This window comes from Entelurus aequoreus, linkage group LG06, assembly GCF_033978785.1.
Source record: "Entelurus aequoreus isolate RoL-2023_Sb linkage group LG06, RoL_Eaeq_v1.1, whole genome shotgun sequence".
Taxonomy (NCBI): Eukaryota; Metazoa; Chordata; class Actinopteri; order Syngnathiformes; family Syngnathidae; genus Entelurus; species Entelurus aequoreus.
The window spans coordinates 83,712,839-83,730,467 of NC_084736.1; the positions used below are offsets into that span (position 1 = coordinate 83,712,839).

Genomic DNA, 17,629 nt, shown 5'->3' on the forward strand with positions numbered 1-17,629 from the left:
TCGGGATCTGTGACTTTGTAGTTGGGGAAGAGACTCTGTCTCCTGTTGAAAAACTGGACTACCTTGCTGGTGCTCCCCATGTCAGTGTAGAGACTGGAGAGCAGACAGCACTCAAACCTGCCAGCATTACTCGTGTCTAATACCCTTTTACCTACGCTTGAACAGGATGCCTCATGGCCCCATTAATGTTGCTGACTGAGACGATCCACGTGCTTACAGGACATCTAAATACCATTATCCCCTGCTGATCTCCAAGGATAACATAACGTTGGCCGGGCGGCATATCTCAATAAATGGGTATCAATGCCCGGTTTTTTTTCATTTGAACTGTAATCTATGACATTGATTAATAGTGATTAGTGTTCAAATGGGTGATTCGAGCACCATGTTTTGTTTGTTCATAAATGCATGGAGTGTGTGATTCATTAATCTGTTTGCAATCCTCTCAGATTACGCAAAGGAAGTCATATTGAAAAGCTATTATTGGAACATCCAACATGTGTCATGGATTCCAACTGAATGGACACATTTTGGTATGGATTCTTCACCGAGTAAATACATGGCAAGTGTTGCAGATACCAATACTTTTTACTTACTTTTCATCACCAGTGGAATCGAGTGCCCAAACAAAGATTTCCATACGTTGGTGACTACTTCAGTTTTTTCATTGAAGGAGACCTATGATGATTCCCCTCTCTTCGGACTTATAAATGTGGTTACAATGTTGGGTACTTGTGGTACACAATGCCAAAGGGTCAAATCATAAGCTTCATGCATTTTGCATGGCTCTGTTCGCGGGCTTTTGCAGTCTGGCTATACCAGTGTTTTTCAACCTTTTTTGAGCCAAGGCACATTTTTTGCGTTGAAAAAATGCGGAGGCACACCACCAGCAGAAATCACTAAAAAACCAAATTCAGTTGACAGTCAAAAGTCGTTGTCGCAATTGTTGGATATGACTTTAAAGCATAAGCAAGCATGCATCACTATAGCTCTTGTCTCAAAGTAGGTGTACTGTCACCACCTGTCACATCACACCCTGACTTATTTGGAGGTTTTTTTATGTTTTCCTGTGTGTAGTGTTTTACTTCTTGTCTTGCGCTCCTATTTTGGTGGCTTTTTCTCTTTTTTTGGTATTTTCCTGTAGCAGTTTCATGTCTTCTTTTGAGCGATATTTCCCGCATCTACTTTGTTTTAGCAATCAAGAATATTTCAGTTTTTATCCTTCTTCGTGGGGACATTGTTGATTGTCATGTCATGTTCGGATGTACTTTGTGGACGCCGTCTTTGCTCCACAGTAAGTCTTTGCTGTCGTCCAGCATTCTATTTTCCTTTGTAGCCAGTTCAGTTTTAGTTTTGTTCTGCATAGCCTTCCCTAAATTCAATGCCTTTTCTTAGGGGCACTCACCTTTTGTTTATTTTTGGTTTAAGCATTAGACACCTTTTTACCTGCACGCTGCCTCCCGCTGTTTCCGACATCTACAAAGCAATTAGCTACCTGCTGCCACCTACTGATATGGAAGAGTATTACACGGTTACTCTGCCGAGCTCTAGACAGCACCGACACTCAACAACAACACATCATTTGCAGACTATAATTACGGCTTTGCAAAAAATATTTTTAACAAATACAGGTGAAATTAGATCATCTCCCACGGCACACCAGACTGTATCTCACTGCACACTAGTGTGCCGCGGCACAGTGGTTGAAAAACACTGGGCTATACGTTGTGACGTCATTTGGACATTAAGAAAAGCTCTCAGCCTGCTTCAGTCTCTAAAGAAACACAAAAGATTAGGATAAAGTATTATTTTCATCTAATCTTGACATGCACATAATAACACTGCTGCTAGAAGCGGGCAATTTTTCAGAATTTATGCAGATCCCAAATACAGATCAGCAGGTACCAGAAGGTAAGAAAAGTTGCTTTGGCATAATATTGCGAAACAAAACGCCAGATAATATATATTACCTTATACACACAGCATAATAATACTCCTATGTTGAAGCACAGTACCATCCATCAAGTGGTGTGGCTTTATAGCTTACCAAAGTCATACTAAAACATTTTGATAGATTTTTGAGCGACTGTGTGTAATGTTCTATATTTCCAATGGAACATATCAAATGTTGGTGTTGTTTACTTGAGTCATATTGCCATCACATTACAGTCTACCACTGGTCCCACTTATCATTACACCATGTACCAAATAAAATTGCTTCGAGGACGGTAAGCACAACCAGAATTATTCCGTACATTAGGCGCACCGTGTCAAAAGGCGCACTGTCGAGTTTTGAGAAAAAAAATGATTTTAAGTGCGCCTTATAGTCGGGAAAATACGGTATAATTAACCAACATTTTCAGAAAATAAATGATACCTTTAGAGAAAGTGGGGCGTGGTTTCATTTGCAATCTGAGAACGCCTCCACAAGAGAACATCTCGCGGACAGACTCACAAACAGGTTATAAAAGTGAAATCTAAATCTAAATCTAACTGTGAAGCGAAATTCACACAAATTTCACACCAAAGCTGTTCAATATATGTTATCGGTACCATAAGCGAGTATTTTAAATTGAGGTTAAAAATAATCATAGGTCCCCTTTTAATACGCATGCAAAATAAGCCACCATGGGACCAAATAAAGTTGCGAGTGACAGCGCTTTAATGAAGACGGTTAAAGGCCTACTGAAAGCCACTACTAGCGACCACGCAGTCTGATAGTTTATATATCAATGATGAAATCTTAACATTGCAACACATGCCAATACGGCCGGGTTAACTTATAAAGTGACATTTTACATTTCCCGCCACACTTCCGGTTGAAAACGTCTATGTATGATGACGTAAGCGTGTGACGTCAATGGTTGGAACGAAGTATTCGGACACATTGTATCCAATACAAAAAGCTCTGTTTTCTTCGCATGATTCCACAGTATTCTGGACATCTGTGTTGGTGAATCTTTTGCAATTTGTTTAATGAACAATGGAGACTGCAAAGAAGAAAGCTGTAGGTGGGATCGGTGTATTAGCGGCTGGCTGCAGCAACACAACCAGGAGGACTTTGAGGATAGCAGACGCGCTATCCGACGCTAGCCGCCGACCGCGTCGATGATCGGGTGAAGTCCTTCGTTGCGCCGTCGAACGCAGGTGAGCACGGGTGTTGATGAGCAGATGAGGGCTGGCGTAGGTGGAGCGCTAAAGTTTTTAACATAGCTCTGACGAGGTCCTGTAGCTAAGTTAGCTTCAATGGCGTCGTTAGCAACAGCATTGCTAGGCTTCGACAGGCGGCACAGCATTAACCGTGTGGTTACAGGTCCAGTGTTTGGTTCGGTGTCTCCTGATAGTAGTATTGTTGATCTGCTGTCTATCCTTCCAGTCAGGGGCTTATTTCTATCTGCATTTAAACGCGCTATCACGTTAGCTCCGTGGCTAAAGTGCTTCACCGATGTATTGTCGTGGAGATAAAAGTCACTCTGAATGTCCATTTCGCGTTCTCGACTCATATTTTCAAGAGGATATAGTATCCGAGGTGGTTTAAAATACAAATCCGTGATCCACAATAGAAAAAGGAGAGAGTGTGGAATCCAATGAGCCAGCTTGTACCTAAGTTACGGTCAGAGCGAAAAAAGATACGTCCTGCACTACACTCTAGTCCTTCACTCTCACGTTCCTCATCCACAAATCTTTCATCCTCGCTCAAATTAATGGGGTAATCGTCGCTTTCTCGGTCGGAATCGCTCTCGCTGCTGGTGTAAACAATGGGGAAATGGGAGGAGCCTTTCAACCTGTGACGTCACGCTACTTCCGGTACAGGAAGTAGCGTGGAACCTTTTTTTATCAGCGACCAAAAGTTGCGAACTTTATCGTCGATGTTCTCTACTAAATCCTTTCAGCAAAAATATGGCAATATTGCGAAATGATCAAGTATGACACATAGAATGGATCTGCTATCCCCGTTTAGATTTAAAAAAATGTCATTTCAGTAGGCCTTTAAGAAACTTTAAGAAGAAAAAAATGGCGGCAAAGTATGAAGGTGGCATCCGCTTGCTGGCCTATTTCCTACCTCCTCTCCACTCATCTCCGTCTTTGTCACAGGAGTCTTCAATAAAGGAAGAAAATATGCCAAATGTTTACTTGTCCATTTTAGTCATCATTTGTATGTATTTCACATTGTTTTCCGCATGTAAAACTAAAATTATTCTCAATGACATGTCTTTTGTTTTCTTATTTTGGGTGTCTTAAACAGATTTATTGGATTAGTTTTCATCAGAGCTTTTGAACTTGCCAACAGAAACTGAGGCAGCATTGTATTAGTATTGATCCGCCCACCAGCAGTGTACAGCAGCACCCTTCTCTTGAACTAAGCAAGACTGCGGATGCATAAAAGAGGATCAAGGCATTAAGCCTACGTCTGCACTTCCTAATTGGGGGGGCGGGGGCTGCATTGTTTGAACTAAGGTGGGCAAAGGTCACAGTCTCAGACGTAATCCATTGTTTTTGTCTGCGATGCATCGTGCATGTGTCACGGTCGTAATGCTTCAAACTAACAATGTGTTTAAATAACCCGCAACCTTTGTTTTTGTTGCTCGATCAGATGTGAAACATAACTTTACTGGCCAACAAATCCTCGTATTAAAAATCAATAACAGACCTGCAGCCATAAAAACTCTGCAAATTAAGACATTCTGGATGAGCAACTTTATTCCCTATGCTGGTGGCAGCCAACGCTAACCTCTTTAAACCCTGAAGGATTTCAGTTGTTTAATAGTCTTGTTAACATATGCTTTAATAGGAACACAAAGAGTCATGCAAAAGAAAAAGGTTTGCGTTAATTATGTAAATGATCATAGATGATATGATATTGGCAGCACGTCACTGTAATATTTTCATGCTCCATTAGGATTCGTATCAGCTTCCTGTCTTCCATTGAGTCTGCAAGATTCACAGATCAAATGTAGTCTTTTTAAAGCTGCTTAGAGACACAAGAATGTGGATTATCCTTCATATATCACAGGAGACTGCAAACTGTCCCATAAATTGTGCAGCGTTCCGTGTCAACAATGATCTTTTGTGCCTCAGATGGAAGACTGGGAGAGCTCATATAGCATTTTATCTATCATAACGATATTCTACATCTTTCTTTTTTAAACACTTGTTTATTGAATTTTTTTCCCCACATACAGTTAACAGAAATACAATACAATATGAATCAAATGTTCTTTTTCCCACATTAAAAAAATAAAAATAAAAATCAAATCAAATATATACTATATTGCCAAAAGTATTTGGCCACCTGCCTTTACTCACATACAACCCCACACCATAATTCCTCCTCCACCAAATGTCACACTCGGCACAATGCAGTCCCAAATGTAGCGTTCTCCTGTATATACAGTATATATATATATATATATATATATATATATCCATCCATTTTCTACCGCTTGTCCCTTTTGGGGTAGCGGGGGGTGCTGGAGCCTATCTCAGCTGCATTCGGGCGGAAGGCGGGATACACCCTGTACAATATATATATATATATATATATATATATATATATATATATATATATATATATATATATATATATATATATATATATATATATTATATATATATATTATATATATATATATATATATATATATATATATATATATATATATATATATATATATATATATATATATATATATATATATATATATATATATATATATATATATTTATATTAGGGCTGCAACTAACGATTAATTTGATAATCGATTAATCTGTCGATTGTTACTTCGATTAATCGATTAATAATCGGATAAATTAGATAAACTACATTTCTATCCTATCTGGGTTTTTTTTTTTTTTAAAACAGCATACTGGCACCATACTTATTTTGATTATTGTTTCTCAGCTGTTTGTAAATGTTGCAGTTTATAAATAAAGGTTTATTTAAAAAAAAAAAAAAATTGTATTAAAAAAAAACAAAACTCTGCGCATAGCATAGATCCAACGAATCGATGACTAAATTAATCGGCAACTATTTTAATAATCGATTTTAATCGATTTAATCGATTAGTTGTTGCAGCCCTAATATATATATATATATATATATATATATATATATATATATATATATATATATATATATATATATATATATATATATATATATATATATATATATATATATATATATATATATAGCTGTAATTCACTGAAATTCAAGTATTTATTTTATATATATATATCCATCCATCCATTTTCTACTGCTTATCCCTTTCGGGGTCGCGGGGGGTGCTGGAGCCTATCTCAGCTACAATCGGGCGGAAGGTGGGGTACACCCTGGACAAGTCGCCACCTCATCGCAGGGCCAACACAGATAGACAGACACGATATATATATATATATATATATATATATATATATATATATATATATATATATATATATATATATATATATATATATATATATATATATATATATATATATATTAGGGCTGCAACTAACGATTATTTTGATAATCGATTAATCTGTCAATTATTACTTCGAATAATCGATTAATAATCGGATAAAGGAGACAAACTACATTTCTATCTTATCCAGTATTTTATTGGGGAAAAAAACAGCATACTGGCACCATACTTATTTTGATTATTGTTTCTCAGCTGTTTGTAAATGTTGCAGTTTATAAGCAAATAAAAAATAACTCTGCGAATGCGCATAGCATAGATCCAACGAATCGATGACTAAATAATTCGGGAACTAATTTAATAATCGATTTTAATCGATTTAATCGATTTTAATCAATTGAATCGATTAGTTGTTGCAGCCCTAATATATATATATGTATATATATATATATATATATATATATATATATATATATATATATATATATATCCTAATTAGATTATCCAAAAAAATAAATACCCTAATTCTGAGGTCTCAAGGTTGGCAAGTATGCTGTAAAGTTCAAATTTGAATGACAATAAAAGGAAATCTAAATCTAAATGACGTGGTGGGCCAAATTGTTAATTGGTTTACAATATTTTTGTTGATTATTCTTTTCAAAGAGATTTTTTTTGTTAATGTACAAAAAAAAAACTTTTGAAAAATCTCTTACTTTGAAAATGCCCAAAGCGGAAGCTAGCGAATGGCAACTTGATTAGCAAAGAAAGAGCTATTTTGTGAAGGGAAAGCAAGGTTGTTGGTGCGCGGCGAGGGTCTTACCTGCTGGGGGTGAGTACAAACTAATAGGTAGACGCTTAATCCCACACTCTGCTTCATCACTTCACAAAACACTCGTCACGAAGGTTGAACGGAAATGAAGATGCGGGCGAGAGAAAAAGATCCGCCGGTAAAGTGCACGCTAACTAGCAATGTCGAAGCTAACACCGCTAGCGGTTCCGTTACACGGCGCATTGGAGCAGACGGGGGGACGTTTGCTCGATTTGTTAGGTGGCTTTATTAGCGTTTGACAGCCATTAAGTTGTGTCTTGTCAGTGAAACAACAGGAGTAATATTGACCTAAGATGTGGGCTGCTGCTGTGTTCTGCTAGCCCCAACACACACAGGAAGGTAGTGGACATGGTGTTGCGTTCAGGTACCCCCTTTTTTGGCAGAGATGATTATATTGCTTGTCAGCAGAGGTGGGTAGAGTAGCCCGAACAGTACTCAAGTAAGAGTACTGTTACTTTAGAGATTTATTACTCAAGTAAAAGTAAGGAGTAGTCACCCAAATATTTACTTGAGTAAAAGTAAAAAGTATGTTGTGAAAAAACTACTCAAGTACTGAGTAACTGATGAGTAACCTGTTCCCTGGACAAGTCGCCACCTCATCGCAGGGCCAACACAGATAAACAGACAACATTCACGCTCACATTCACACACTAGGGTCAATTTAGTGTTGCCAATCAACCTATCCCCAGGTGCATGTCTTTGGAGGTGGGAGGAAGCCGGAGTAGAACCCACGCAGTCACGGGGAGAACATACAAACTCCACACAGAAAGATCCCGAGCCCGGGATTGAACTCACGACTACTCAGGACCTTCGTATTGTGAGGCAGACGCACTAACCCCTCTTCCACCGTGCTGCCATATATAAGTGGGATTTTTCAGTAAAACAAATATATACTATAACACAATAACAAGCTGTCTCTGTGATCACTATAGGTGTATAAATAATAATATAGTGTTTAATAAAATCAGTCCCTTGGGCACAAAACTTAAAATAATACAGCTCTCCAAAAAGTGCACTTCTGCTGCTATTGGAACATAACTGTTTGTTATGATGCTTTGATGCTTTATTTCTTTATTGAAAGAAAATTCTATGAAGAGAAAAGTTGTTTGCAAATGTGGTTACAATGCTAAAAAATGAAAAGTTAAAGTTAAAAAAAGAAATACACTTGAGTCAACATTATTTCTTTATAGGGGGAAAGATGTGATGTTATGAGCTAGGAATATAACAACTACACTACCCAGCATGCTACGGGAGTGACGCGCATGCGCGGTAGCCCCGAAAAGTGTTGTTGCATGTTGCCACCCGGCAGCTAAGAATGAGGTTATGAGCACGCTGTGAAAGTAAACGTCAAGAACTCAGCCAACACGCCTCGTCTGCATTATTTATAATTAGACAGACAACACATGTACAGTGTGATTTTGTAACGTTTACAAGGAAAGAAATACAAAAGTTAAAAAAGGGAGATATGTTGTATATATATGTATGTGCTGCAGTGTTGTATATATATGTATGTGCTGTAGTGTTGTATATATATGTATGTGCTGCAGTTGCTTTAAGAACATTGCGACAGCTGCCGTAAAGGAGGTGCGTTGCTAGCCTGGTTGCTATGTTTCCGGTTGGTGGTAAAAGTGTTGGTCATGTGGTTTACCCTGCTCAAATCTCTCAGTAAAGTTATTCATTGGATTATACCTTTTGTTTTAAACTTTATTACACCTTGGAGCGCTTTTTCCAGTCCATTGTTTTTACTGCTTTCCCTATCTGCGCCTAATGACTGAGCTACATGACGTCATTTCTTGTGATGTCTCAAGGGGCATTTCTGGTCGGGACGGGATTCGTTCCGAGGGATTCGAATAAAGAACCAACTCTTTTTCTTTACTATAGTGGTCTTGATAACGGGTACCGGTTCTTAAAAAGGGATTCGAGTCCGAGGACTCGGTTCTTTTCTTATCGAACAACCGGGAAAACCGGTTTCGAGTATCATCCTTAGCGGGGGGTGTATATTGTAGCGTCCCGGAAGAGTTAGTGCTGCAAGGGGTTCTGGGTATTTGTTCTGTTGTGTTTATGTTGCGTTACGGTGCGGATGTTCTACCGAAATGTGTTTGTCATTCTTGTTTGGTGTGGGTTCACAGTGCGGCGCATATTTGTAACAGTGTTAAAGTTGTTTATACGGCGACCCTCAGTGTGACCTGTATGGCTGTTGAACAAGTATGCCTTGCATTCACTTGTGTGCGTGAAAAGCCGTAGATATTATGTGATTGGGGCGGCACGCAAAGTTGTAGCTCTGTACCTCTCCCTACGGCGTTTTAAAAAATCATGAATTTTACTTTTTGAAACCGATACAGATAATTATGAAACCGATACCGATCATTTCCGATATTACATTTTAAAGCATTTATTGGCTGATAATATTGGCAGTCCGATATTATCGGACATCCCTAATTTTTGGCTTGGAAAATGTTACTGTGTAGAGGTTGCAAAGAGCCCCTTTATATATATATATATATATATATATATATATATATATATATATATATATATATATATATATATATATATATATATATATATATATATATATATATATATATATATATATATATATATATATATATATACTACCGTTCAAAAGTTTGGGGTCACATTGAAATGTCCTTATTTTTGAAGGAAAAGCACTGTACTTTTCAATGAAGATAACTTTAAACTAGTCTTAACTTGAAAGAAATACACTCTATACATTGCTAATGTGGTAAATGACTATTCTAGCTGCAAATGTCTGGTTTTTGGTGTAATATCTACATAGGTGTATAGAGGCCCATTTCCAGCAACTATCACTCCAGTGTTCTAATGGTACAATGTGTTTGCTCATTGGCTCAGAAGGCTAATTGATGATTAGAAAACCCTTGTGCAATCATGTTCTCACATCTGAAAACAGTTTAGCTCGTTACAGAAGCTACAAAACTGACCTTCCTTTGAATAGATTGAGTTTCTGGAGCATCACATTTGTGGGGTCAATTAAACGCTCAAAATGGCCAGAAAAAGAGAACTTTCATCTGAAACTCGACAGTCTATTCTTGTTCTTAGAAATGAAGGCTATTCCACAAAATTGTTTGGGTGACCCCAAACTTTTGAATGGTAGTATATATATATATATATATATATATATATATATATATATATATATATATATATATATATATATATATATATATATATATATATATATATATATATATATATATATATATATATATATATATATATATATATATATATATATATATATATATATATATATGGTTTATTTGAAATAGGGACAGATACAGAAACATAGATATCTGAAACAGTTATCCAATGTATGCATCATAGTGTTTGTAGCCAAAGCTCATTTACAACACTTGTCCCCAACAACAACAACAACACAGATCTAACATAATTAAAATAGGAAAATAAAAAGAATGAGGCAAAGAGGAGTCGATAATAATGATAATAGTAATAATACAAAGTGCAAACTGGATAAAAGCCAATAATAATAATAACACAGACAAAGTGCAGACTAGAAAAGAACCAATTAGTAAAAATGAGTAAAAACTAAACATGGGAACACGATTGTTGCTCAACTAGCCACAATTTTGTTTGTTTTTTGAAAGTGACAAGTGCAGGTATACATTTCAAAGTGTCAGGCAGAGAGTTCCATAGTTGTGCTCCTTTTATTGAAAATGCAGTCTGGGCAAAAGATGTTCTACAGAATGGAACGCTACAGTTGCCTTTTGACGTAGATCTGCTACCACTTTGCAGTCTTGTAATTGCCTTGCACAGCAATTGGGGATCAGAGTTATTTAAGCATTTAAAAACCAGTTTGACTGTGTGTAACAAAATAAAATTGGTAAAACTTAAAATACTGTATTTGGTAAAAATTTGGCAATGATGATATGGTATACTCTTTAAGTTTCAGTAAAGGTGGAAAATGAGAAAAGGATTCTCAAAGTGGGGAAGATTCCGGTTTGTCCGCACCAACAGTACTTGCCCTCTACTGTCATGTGATCTCTATCAGTATCAGTATTTACCCCATCTCATGTGTCACACGTGTGCTGGTATGGCAATGAAGTTCCTTGAATCCTTTTAAAAAAAACAGCATAAATATTTTTGTTTTGTTTCTTCAAGCAGGTTGTGGCTGGTTGCAGGGTTTCTGGAACAGAAGAGCCGTGTCATCCCCCCTTCCGTCCTCTCGTACCCCCCTTCCCCCTCCCTGTGTGTTCCCCTGTGTGTTGGTGACCCCGCAACCCCACCCGCTCCCGTTTGAACCCTTGTGTCGTGTCGCTACTCTGACCCAAAGCCGCCCTCTCACCCCATGCTTGGGACAAAGCCAACCCACTGCCAGCCCAATGACTGCCTGGATCGTCCTGCCTGTCAGCCTGTCTGCCTTCTCCATCACAGGAATATGGATAGTGTGAGTAGCATCCTGGGTCAAGGTTTTTATTTACACTTTAGCAATAATACAATCATTTCCTTGTGAAGTTATAACTGCTATGTGGGAAATCCTACATAGTTTCCGTGTATACTTCTTAATCAATTAGTTCAGTGTTTTTCAACCACTGAGATACAGTCTGGTGTGCCGTGGAAGATTATGTAATTTCACCTATTTGGGTTAAAAATATTTTTTGCAAAGCAGTAATTATAGTCTGCAAATGGTGTGTTGTTGTTGAGTGTCGGTGCTGTCTAGAGCTCGGCAGAGTAACCATATCAGTAGGTGGCAGCCGGTAGCTAATTGCTCTGTAGATGTCGGAAACATTGGGAGGCAGGGTGCAGGTAAAAAATGTGTCTAATGCTTAAACCAAAAATAAACAAAAGGTGAGTGCTTCTAAGAAAAGGCATTGAAGCTTAGGGAAGGCTACGCAGAACAAAACTAAAACTGAACTGGCTACAAAGTAAACAAGAACAGAATGCTGGACGACAGCAAAGACTTACTGTGGAGCAAAGACGGCGTCCACAATGTACATCCGAACATGACATGACAATCAACCATGTCCCCACAAAGAAGGATAAAAACAACTGAAATATTCTTGACTGCTAAAACAAAGTAGGTGCGGGAAATATCGCTCAAAGGAAGACCTGAAACTGCTACAGGAAAATACCCCAAAAAATAGGAGCGCAAGACAAGAAGTAAAACACTACACACAGGAAAACAGCAAAAAAGTCCAAATAAGTCAGGGTGTGATGTGGCAGGTGGTGACAGTACACTTACTTTGAGACAAGAGCTATAGTGATGCATGCTTGGTTATGCTTTAAAGTCATATCCAACAATTGCGACAACGACTTTTTACTGTCAGCTGAGTTTGTTTTTTTTAATGATTTCTGCTGGTGGTGTGCCTCCGCATTTTTTCAACGCAAAAAATGTGCCTTGGCTGAAAAAAGGTTGAAAAACACTGAATTAGTTGAACAAATTAGCAAATCAGAGGTTGACTTGAATCACACATTTTGGATAACTCTTTGAGATCAACTTTGTGGAAAAAGTGTGTGTTCCAATATGAATGTGCTCCAGTGCACACAGCAGGGTTCATAATGCAGACCCTCCAGGAATGTGTGATGTTGCGATCGCACCGAATTTCTCAAATTCAAACAATTATGCGTGGCCTTGCAACTTTATCCACATGTAGGCTATTTAGTAGGGATGTAACGATATCAAAATCTTACACTTCAATATTGTCATGGTATTAAAGGTGAACTGCACTTTTTAAAAACATGTCGCCTATCGTTCACAATCCTTATGAGAGACAAGAAGACAAAAGTTTTTTTGCATTCTAACTCGTAGGTGGCTAGCAATGCAGCTATATCAATCCATTCTGCCTCTAAATCACTTTGGAAAATCATCTAAAAAACACAAACAATACTTCATTTACGTTCTGTAACCTGTATATTAACTAGGGTTGTACGGTAGACCGGTATTACTATAGTACCGTGATACTAATAAATCATATTCTGTACTATACCGCCACTGAAAAGTACTGCTCAAAAGTTTTAATCATATGTATTATTAAATGCAAAGAATTGTGCGGAAACATCCCTTGTTCCAAGCAAATATCTGACAATTTTACTTGAAATAATGTAAATACCTCAAAAATGTATGTTTAGCTTTTCTGGGTGATGGTTAACCAAGTAGCTTCTCATATTTCCTGCGGTGTGCAGATCCTCGCTCCTACCGGACGCTTTCCCTCAGCGGCGGTGCACCCTGACCCGCTCTGTGTCGCCTTGGAAACACTCCACACCAAGGTTTAGCTTTAGTATGTGGAACTCTGCCAAAGAGGTTATGTTTTCGCCAGGGTTTGTTTATCTGTTTGTTAGCAACATAGCTCAAAATGTTGTGGGTGGACTTTGTTGACATGTTTAGTCCATAAACAATTCCTCTTATCTACTCCGATCACACTTTTCTCTTCCTCATTTCTTCCCCCTTACTGCGTTCCATGCCCCCGCCCTCTGATCCCGTGTTGTGCAGACAACAATGGGAGAAGTAGTTTATTTTTAGACTGGCAAATGCAAAAGCGCCAAAAAAACCTACACTCACTAACTTTTCGTCTCTTACCATCAGACGTCATGTTTTAAAACTGCAATAATTATAAGTAATTTCAGCCAATTTTTCTCTAAGCGGTGTGCAAACGCACTTGTCAACTGTCTAATCAGAAGTAGGGCTGCAACAACTAATCGATTAAAATCGATTACCAAAATAGTTGGCGATTAATTTAGTCATCGATTCGTTGGAACTATGCTATGCGTATGTGCGGAGGCTTTTTTTGTTTGTTTTGTTTTGTTTTATAAACCTTTATTTATAAACTGCAACATTTACAAACAGCTGAGAAACAATAATCAAAATAAGTACAAAAACAGTACAAAACAGCGCCAGGGCGGCGCTGAGGCTACGTCTCACGAGGTGGCGTAAGCTAGCCAATGATGTGTCATGTGCAGCTCACGTGACGACGGCGTCTCCTTTGCTAGGAAAAAATCGAAAAATGGCGCAGGAAAACACTACCGATAGTTTAGCGGAGAAACATCTTGAGGTTATTGCTTCAATGGAGAAAAGTGTACGACCTAAGTCGTCAAAAGTGTGGGAACACTTCACTTTAAAGACTTCAAAGAAGAGCGTTTCCTGCAAAATGGCACGGAAGTACAACATTGCTTCAGGAGCACCTGAAGAAGAAACATGTTGGAGCCATGGATGAAGGGAGGAACTCACAGTACGTAACTTTTTAAGTCCATAGTGGCAACAAGCATTCATGACTTCAGCTTTTTTGTGAGTAACGTTAAAGTTATGCCTTTGTTGCAACGCGGGGCTGATAATGTGTCTCCGGCACATTTGACTCCGTCTTGAGAGAGAAAACGCACGGTTACCAATTTGGAAATAAACGTAACGGACAGAAATATCTCAGGTTGGTTTCATAATGGATCAATGTAGCCGGACTGATAAAGCTACATAAATATATTTAGATTTGAGTGACGCTCTAGTATAACTAAACGTTATGAAGGTGCTGGAATATTTCATGCTATTATTCAGAGGCAGCCTAAAATTAATCCTTTATTATTCACAACAGAAACGTGTACAATATCTGATTCAGTTCTGATGAGTTACATTTCTGTGTTATTGTTGGTGTATGCTGCACCCCCAATGTCCACAACATGGTGCCAGTATGCTGGTTTTTTTCAATAAAATACTGGAAAGGATAGAAATGTAGTTTGTCTCTTTTATCCGATTATTAATCGAAGTAATAATCGACAGATTAATCGATTATCAAATGAATCGTTAGTTGCAGCCCTAATCAAAAGACTGAAAAGGGTGTGACACCAGTCCTGGGACGTTTTCTGACATCCTTAGATTTTAAAAGTAGCCTATCACTGCTGTAGTTTGTTGTTTCAGAGAACATTCTTGTGCAAGGCAGCTGCTGCTCAGACGGACGTCAGTGTGTTGCTGTTGCTGCCTCCATACACGGATCGTTGGTGTCGACATTCTTTTTAGCTTTCTGTGTATGAGAAAACCTTTTTATTTTGAAATGAGGTCTTTCATAAATGTCTTATTTCAAATGTTACAAAATGAATCAATGCAAATAATGTCTTGACGAACTCAATTGCTCTGGAAAATTGCAGCTCAGGTCAGTAGACCCATAATAAATTCATAAAAGAAGCAAACTTCATGAGTGTTTTTGTGACCAACAAGTATGTGCTCCAATCACTACATCACACAAAAATAAGAGTTGTAGAAATGATTGGAACCTCCAGACCGCCGTGACATGATGTTCTTTACAAGTGTACGTACACTTTTGTATGTATTATTACTGCGATAACTCCTACTACTGTATCAGTACTGTGTCATGACACTTGAAATGGTGTTGTTTACTCCCTAGATATGCCATGGCTGTGATGAATCACCATGTTTGTCCTGTGGAAAACTGGTGAGCATTTCATTTGATCTTTGTTGTCTAACACGAGACATGAAGTGATTCGGTGTGATGGGTGCTGCAGGTCCTACAACGTAACGTGCACAGAGGAGCTGCTCCGCCCAGGCTTTCCCAAGACCTGTTGCACCATCCAGGACATCCCCCTAATCAGGTGTCCTGTTTAACCCTCGTTCCTCTCATCAAAGCCTGCACAACTACATTAGTCACCGTGTGGATTTAGCATGCTATGGTTGTCACATCACTCATCCACACTTCACTGCATCACCTCCTGCTTTTATGTCGTCCAACATCACAAGACTCTGAGCCTTTATCAAGGGCGTACTCTCATAAAGTGATGCCATCGTTTCATCAAAATGCTTTTGCCATGCAACTGTGTTAATAATTCCATGTTTTGTCTGCATTTGTTACAGTAAATGTGGTTCTTTCCCTCCTGAAAGCTGCCTGTTCAGCCTCATTGGCAATGTTGGAGCCTTCATGGGTGAGTCTGAGCTCCACATACATCCAGGAAATGTTGTTGGTGTGAACAAATGAAGGTTCAGTACTGAAGATGTGCTCTCATGTGTCGTAAATACAGTCGTCCCTAGTTTATCACACTTAATTGGGACTGGACATGGCTGTGGCATATGAGGACTAGGGATGATACTCGAAACCGGTTTTCCCGGTTGTTCGATAAGAAAAGAACCGAGTCCTCGGACTCGAATCCCTTTTTGAGAACCGGTACCCGTTATCGAGACCACTATAGCAAAGAAAAAGATTTGGTTCTTTATTCGATTCCCTGGAATCCCGTCCCGCCCAGAAATGCCCCGTGTGACATCACAAGAAATGACGTCACGTAGCTCAGTCATTAGGCGCAGATAGGGAAAGCAGGAAAAACAATGGACCGGAAAAAGCGCTCCAAGGTGTAATAAAGTTCAAAACAAAAGGTATGTGTGAATGTGTGTGTGAATGGGTAAATGGGGAAATACTGTCAAAGCGCTTTGAGTACCTTGAAGGTAGAAAAGCGCTATACAAGTACAACCCATTTATAATTTATTATTATAATCCAATGAATAACTTTACTGAGAGATTTGAGCAGGGTACAAACACATGACCAACACTTTTACCACCAACCGGAAACATAGCAACCAGGCTAGCAACGCACCTCCTTTACGGCAGCTGTCGCAACGTTCTTAAAGCAACCGCAGCACATACATATATATACAACACATCTCCCTTTTTGAACTTTTGTTTTTCTTTCCTTGTAAACAAAACAAAATCACACTGTAGATGTGTTGTCTGTCTAATTATAAATAATGCAGACGAGGCGTGTTGGCTGAGTTTTTGACGTTTACTTTCACAGCGTGCTCATAACCTCATTCTTAGCTGCCGGGTGGCTACATGCAACAACACTTTTCGGGGCTACCGCGCATGCGCGTCACTCCCGTTGCATGCTGGGTAGTGTAGTTGTTATATTCCTAGCTCATAACATCACATCTTTCCCCTTATAAAGAAATAATGTTAACTCAATAAAGTGTATTTCTTTTTTTAGCTTTAACTTTTCATTTTTTAGCATTGTAACCACATTTGCAAACGACTTTTCTCTTCATAGAAGTTTCTTTCAATAAAGAAATAAAGTGCAAAAATGTCAAAGCATCATAACAAACAGTTATGTTCCAATAGCAGCAGAAGTGCACTTTTTGGAGAGCTGTATTATTTTCAGTTTTGTGCCCAAGGGACTGATTTTATTTAACACTATATTATTATTTATACACCTATAGTGATCACAGAGACAGGTTGTTATTGTGTTACTGTATATATTTGTTTTTCTGAAAAATCCCACTTAATATACTTTGGGTAACAACAGTCAATATTTGTTTATTTTATTTTATTTTTTTAGGGGGGTAACAGTCAATATTTATTTATTTATTAGATTTTATTTTTTTCTTATATAATAGAAGTGAGCTTTTGTTAAACCA

At 38.2% G+C, this 17,629-nt stretch overlaps 2 protein-coding genes across 2 annotated transcripts in view; one reads left to right on the plus strand and one right to left on the minus strand.

Annotated features, from left to right (window-relative positions):
* LOC133652668 (potassium voltage-gated channel subfamily V member 2-like) overlaps positions 1–154 on the minus strand; it is a 7,809-nt gene extending 7,655 nt beyond the window's left edge. The window contains exon 1 of the mRNA XM_062051664.1: positions 1–154. This exon is cut by the window's left edge and continues 1,249 nt beyond it. Coding sequence (XP_061907648.1) covers positions 1–80 — 80 coding nt within the window. The 5' untranslated portion in view covers positions 81–154.
* The window catches only part of tmem150aa (transmembrane protein 150Aa), a 55,157-nt gene that overhangs the window by 24,471 nt on the left and 13,057 nt on the right, over positions 1–17,629 (plus strand). The window contains exons 2-5 of the mRNA XM_062051665.1: positions 11,398–11,680; positions 15,621–15,668; positions 15,739–15,825; positions 16,085–16,152. Coding sequence (XP_061907649.1) covers positions 11,616–11,680; positions 15,621–15,668; positions 15,739–15,825; positions 16,085–16,152 — 268 coding nt within the window. The 5' untranslated portion in view covers positions 11,398–11,615. The remainder of the gene's footprint in view (positions 1–11,397; positions 11,681–15,620; positions 15,669–15,738; positions 15,826–16,084; positions 16,153–17,629) is intronic.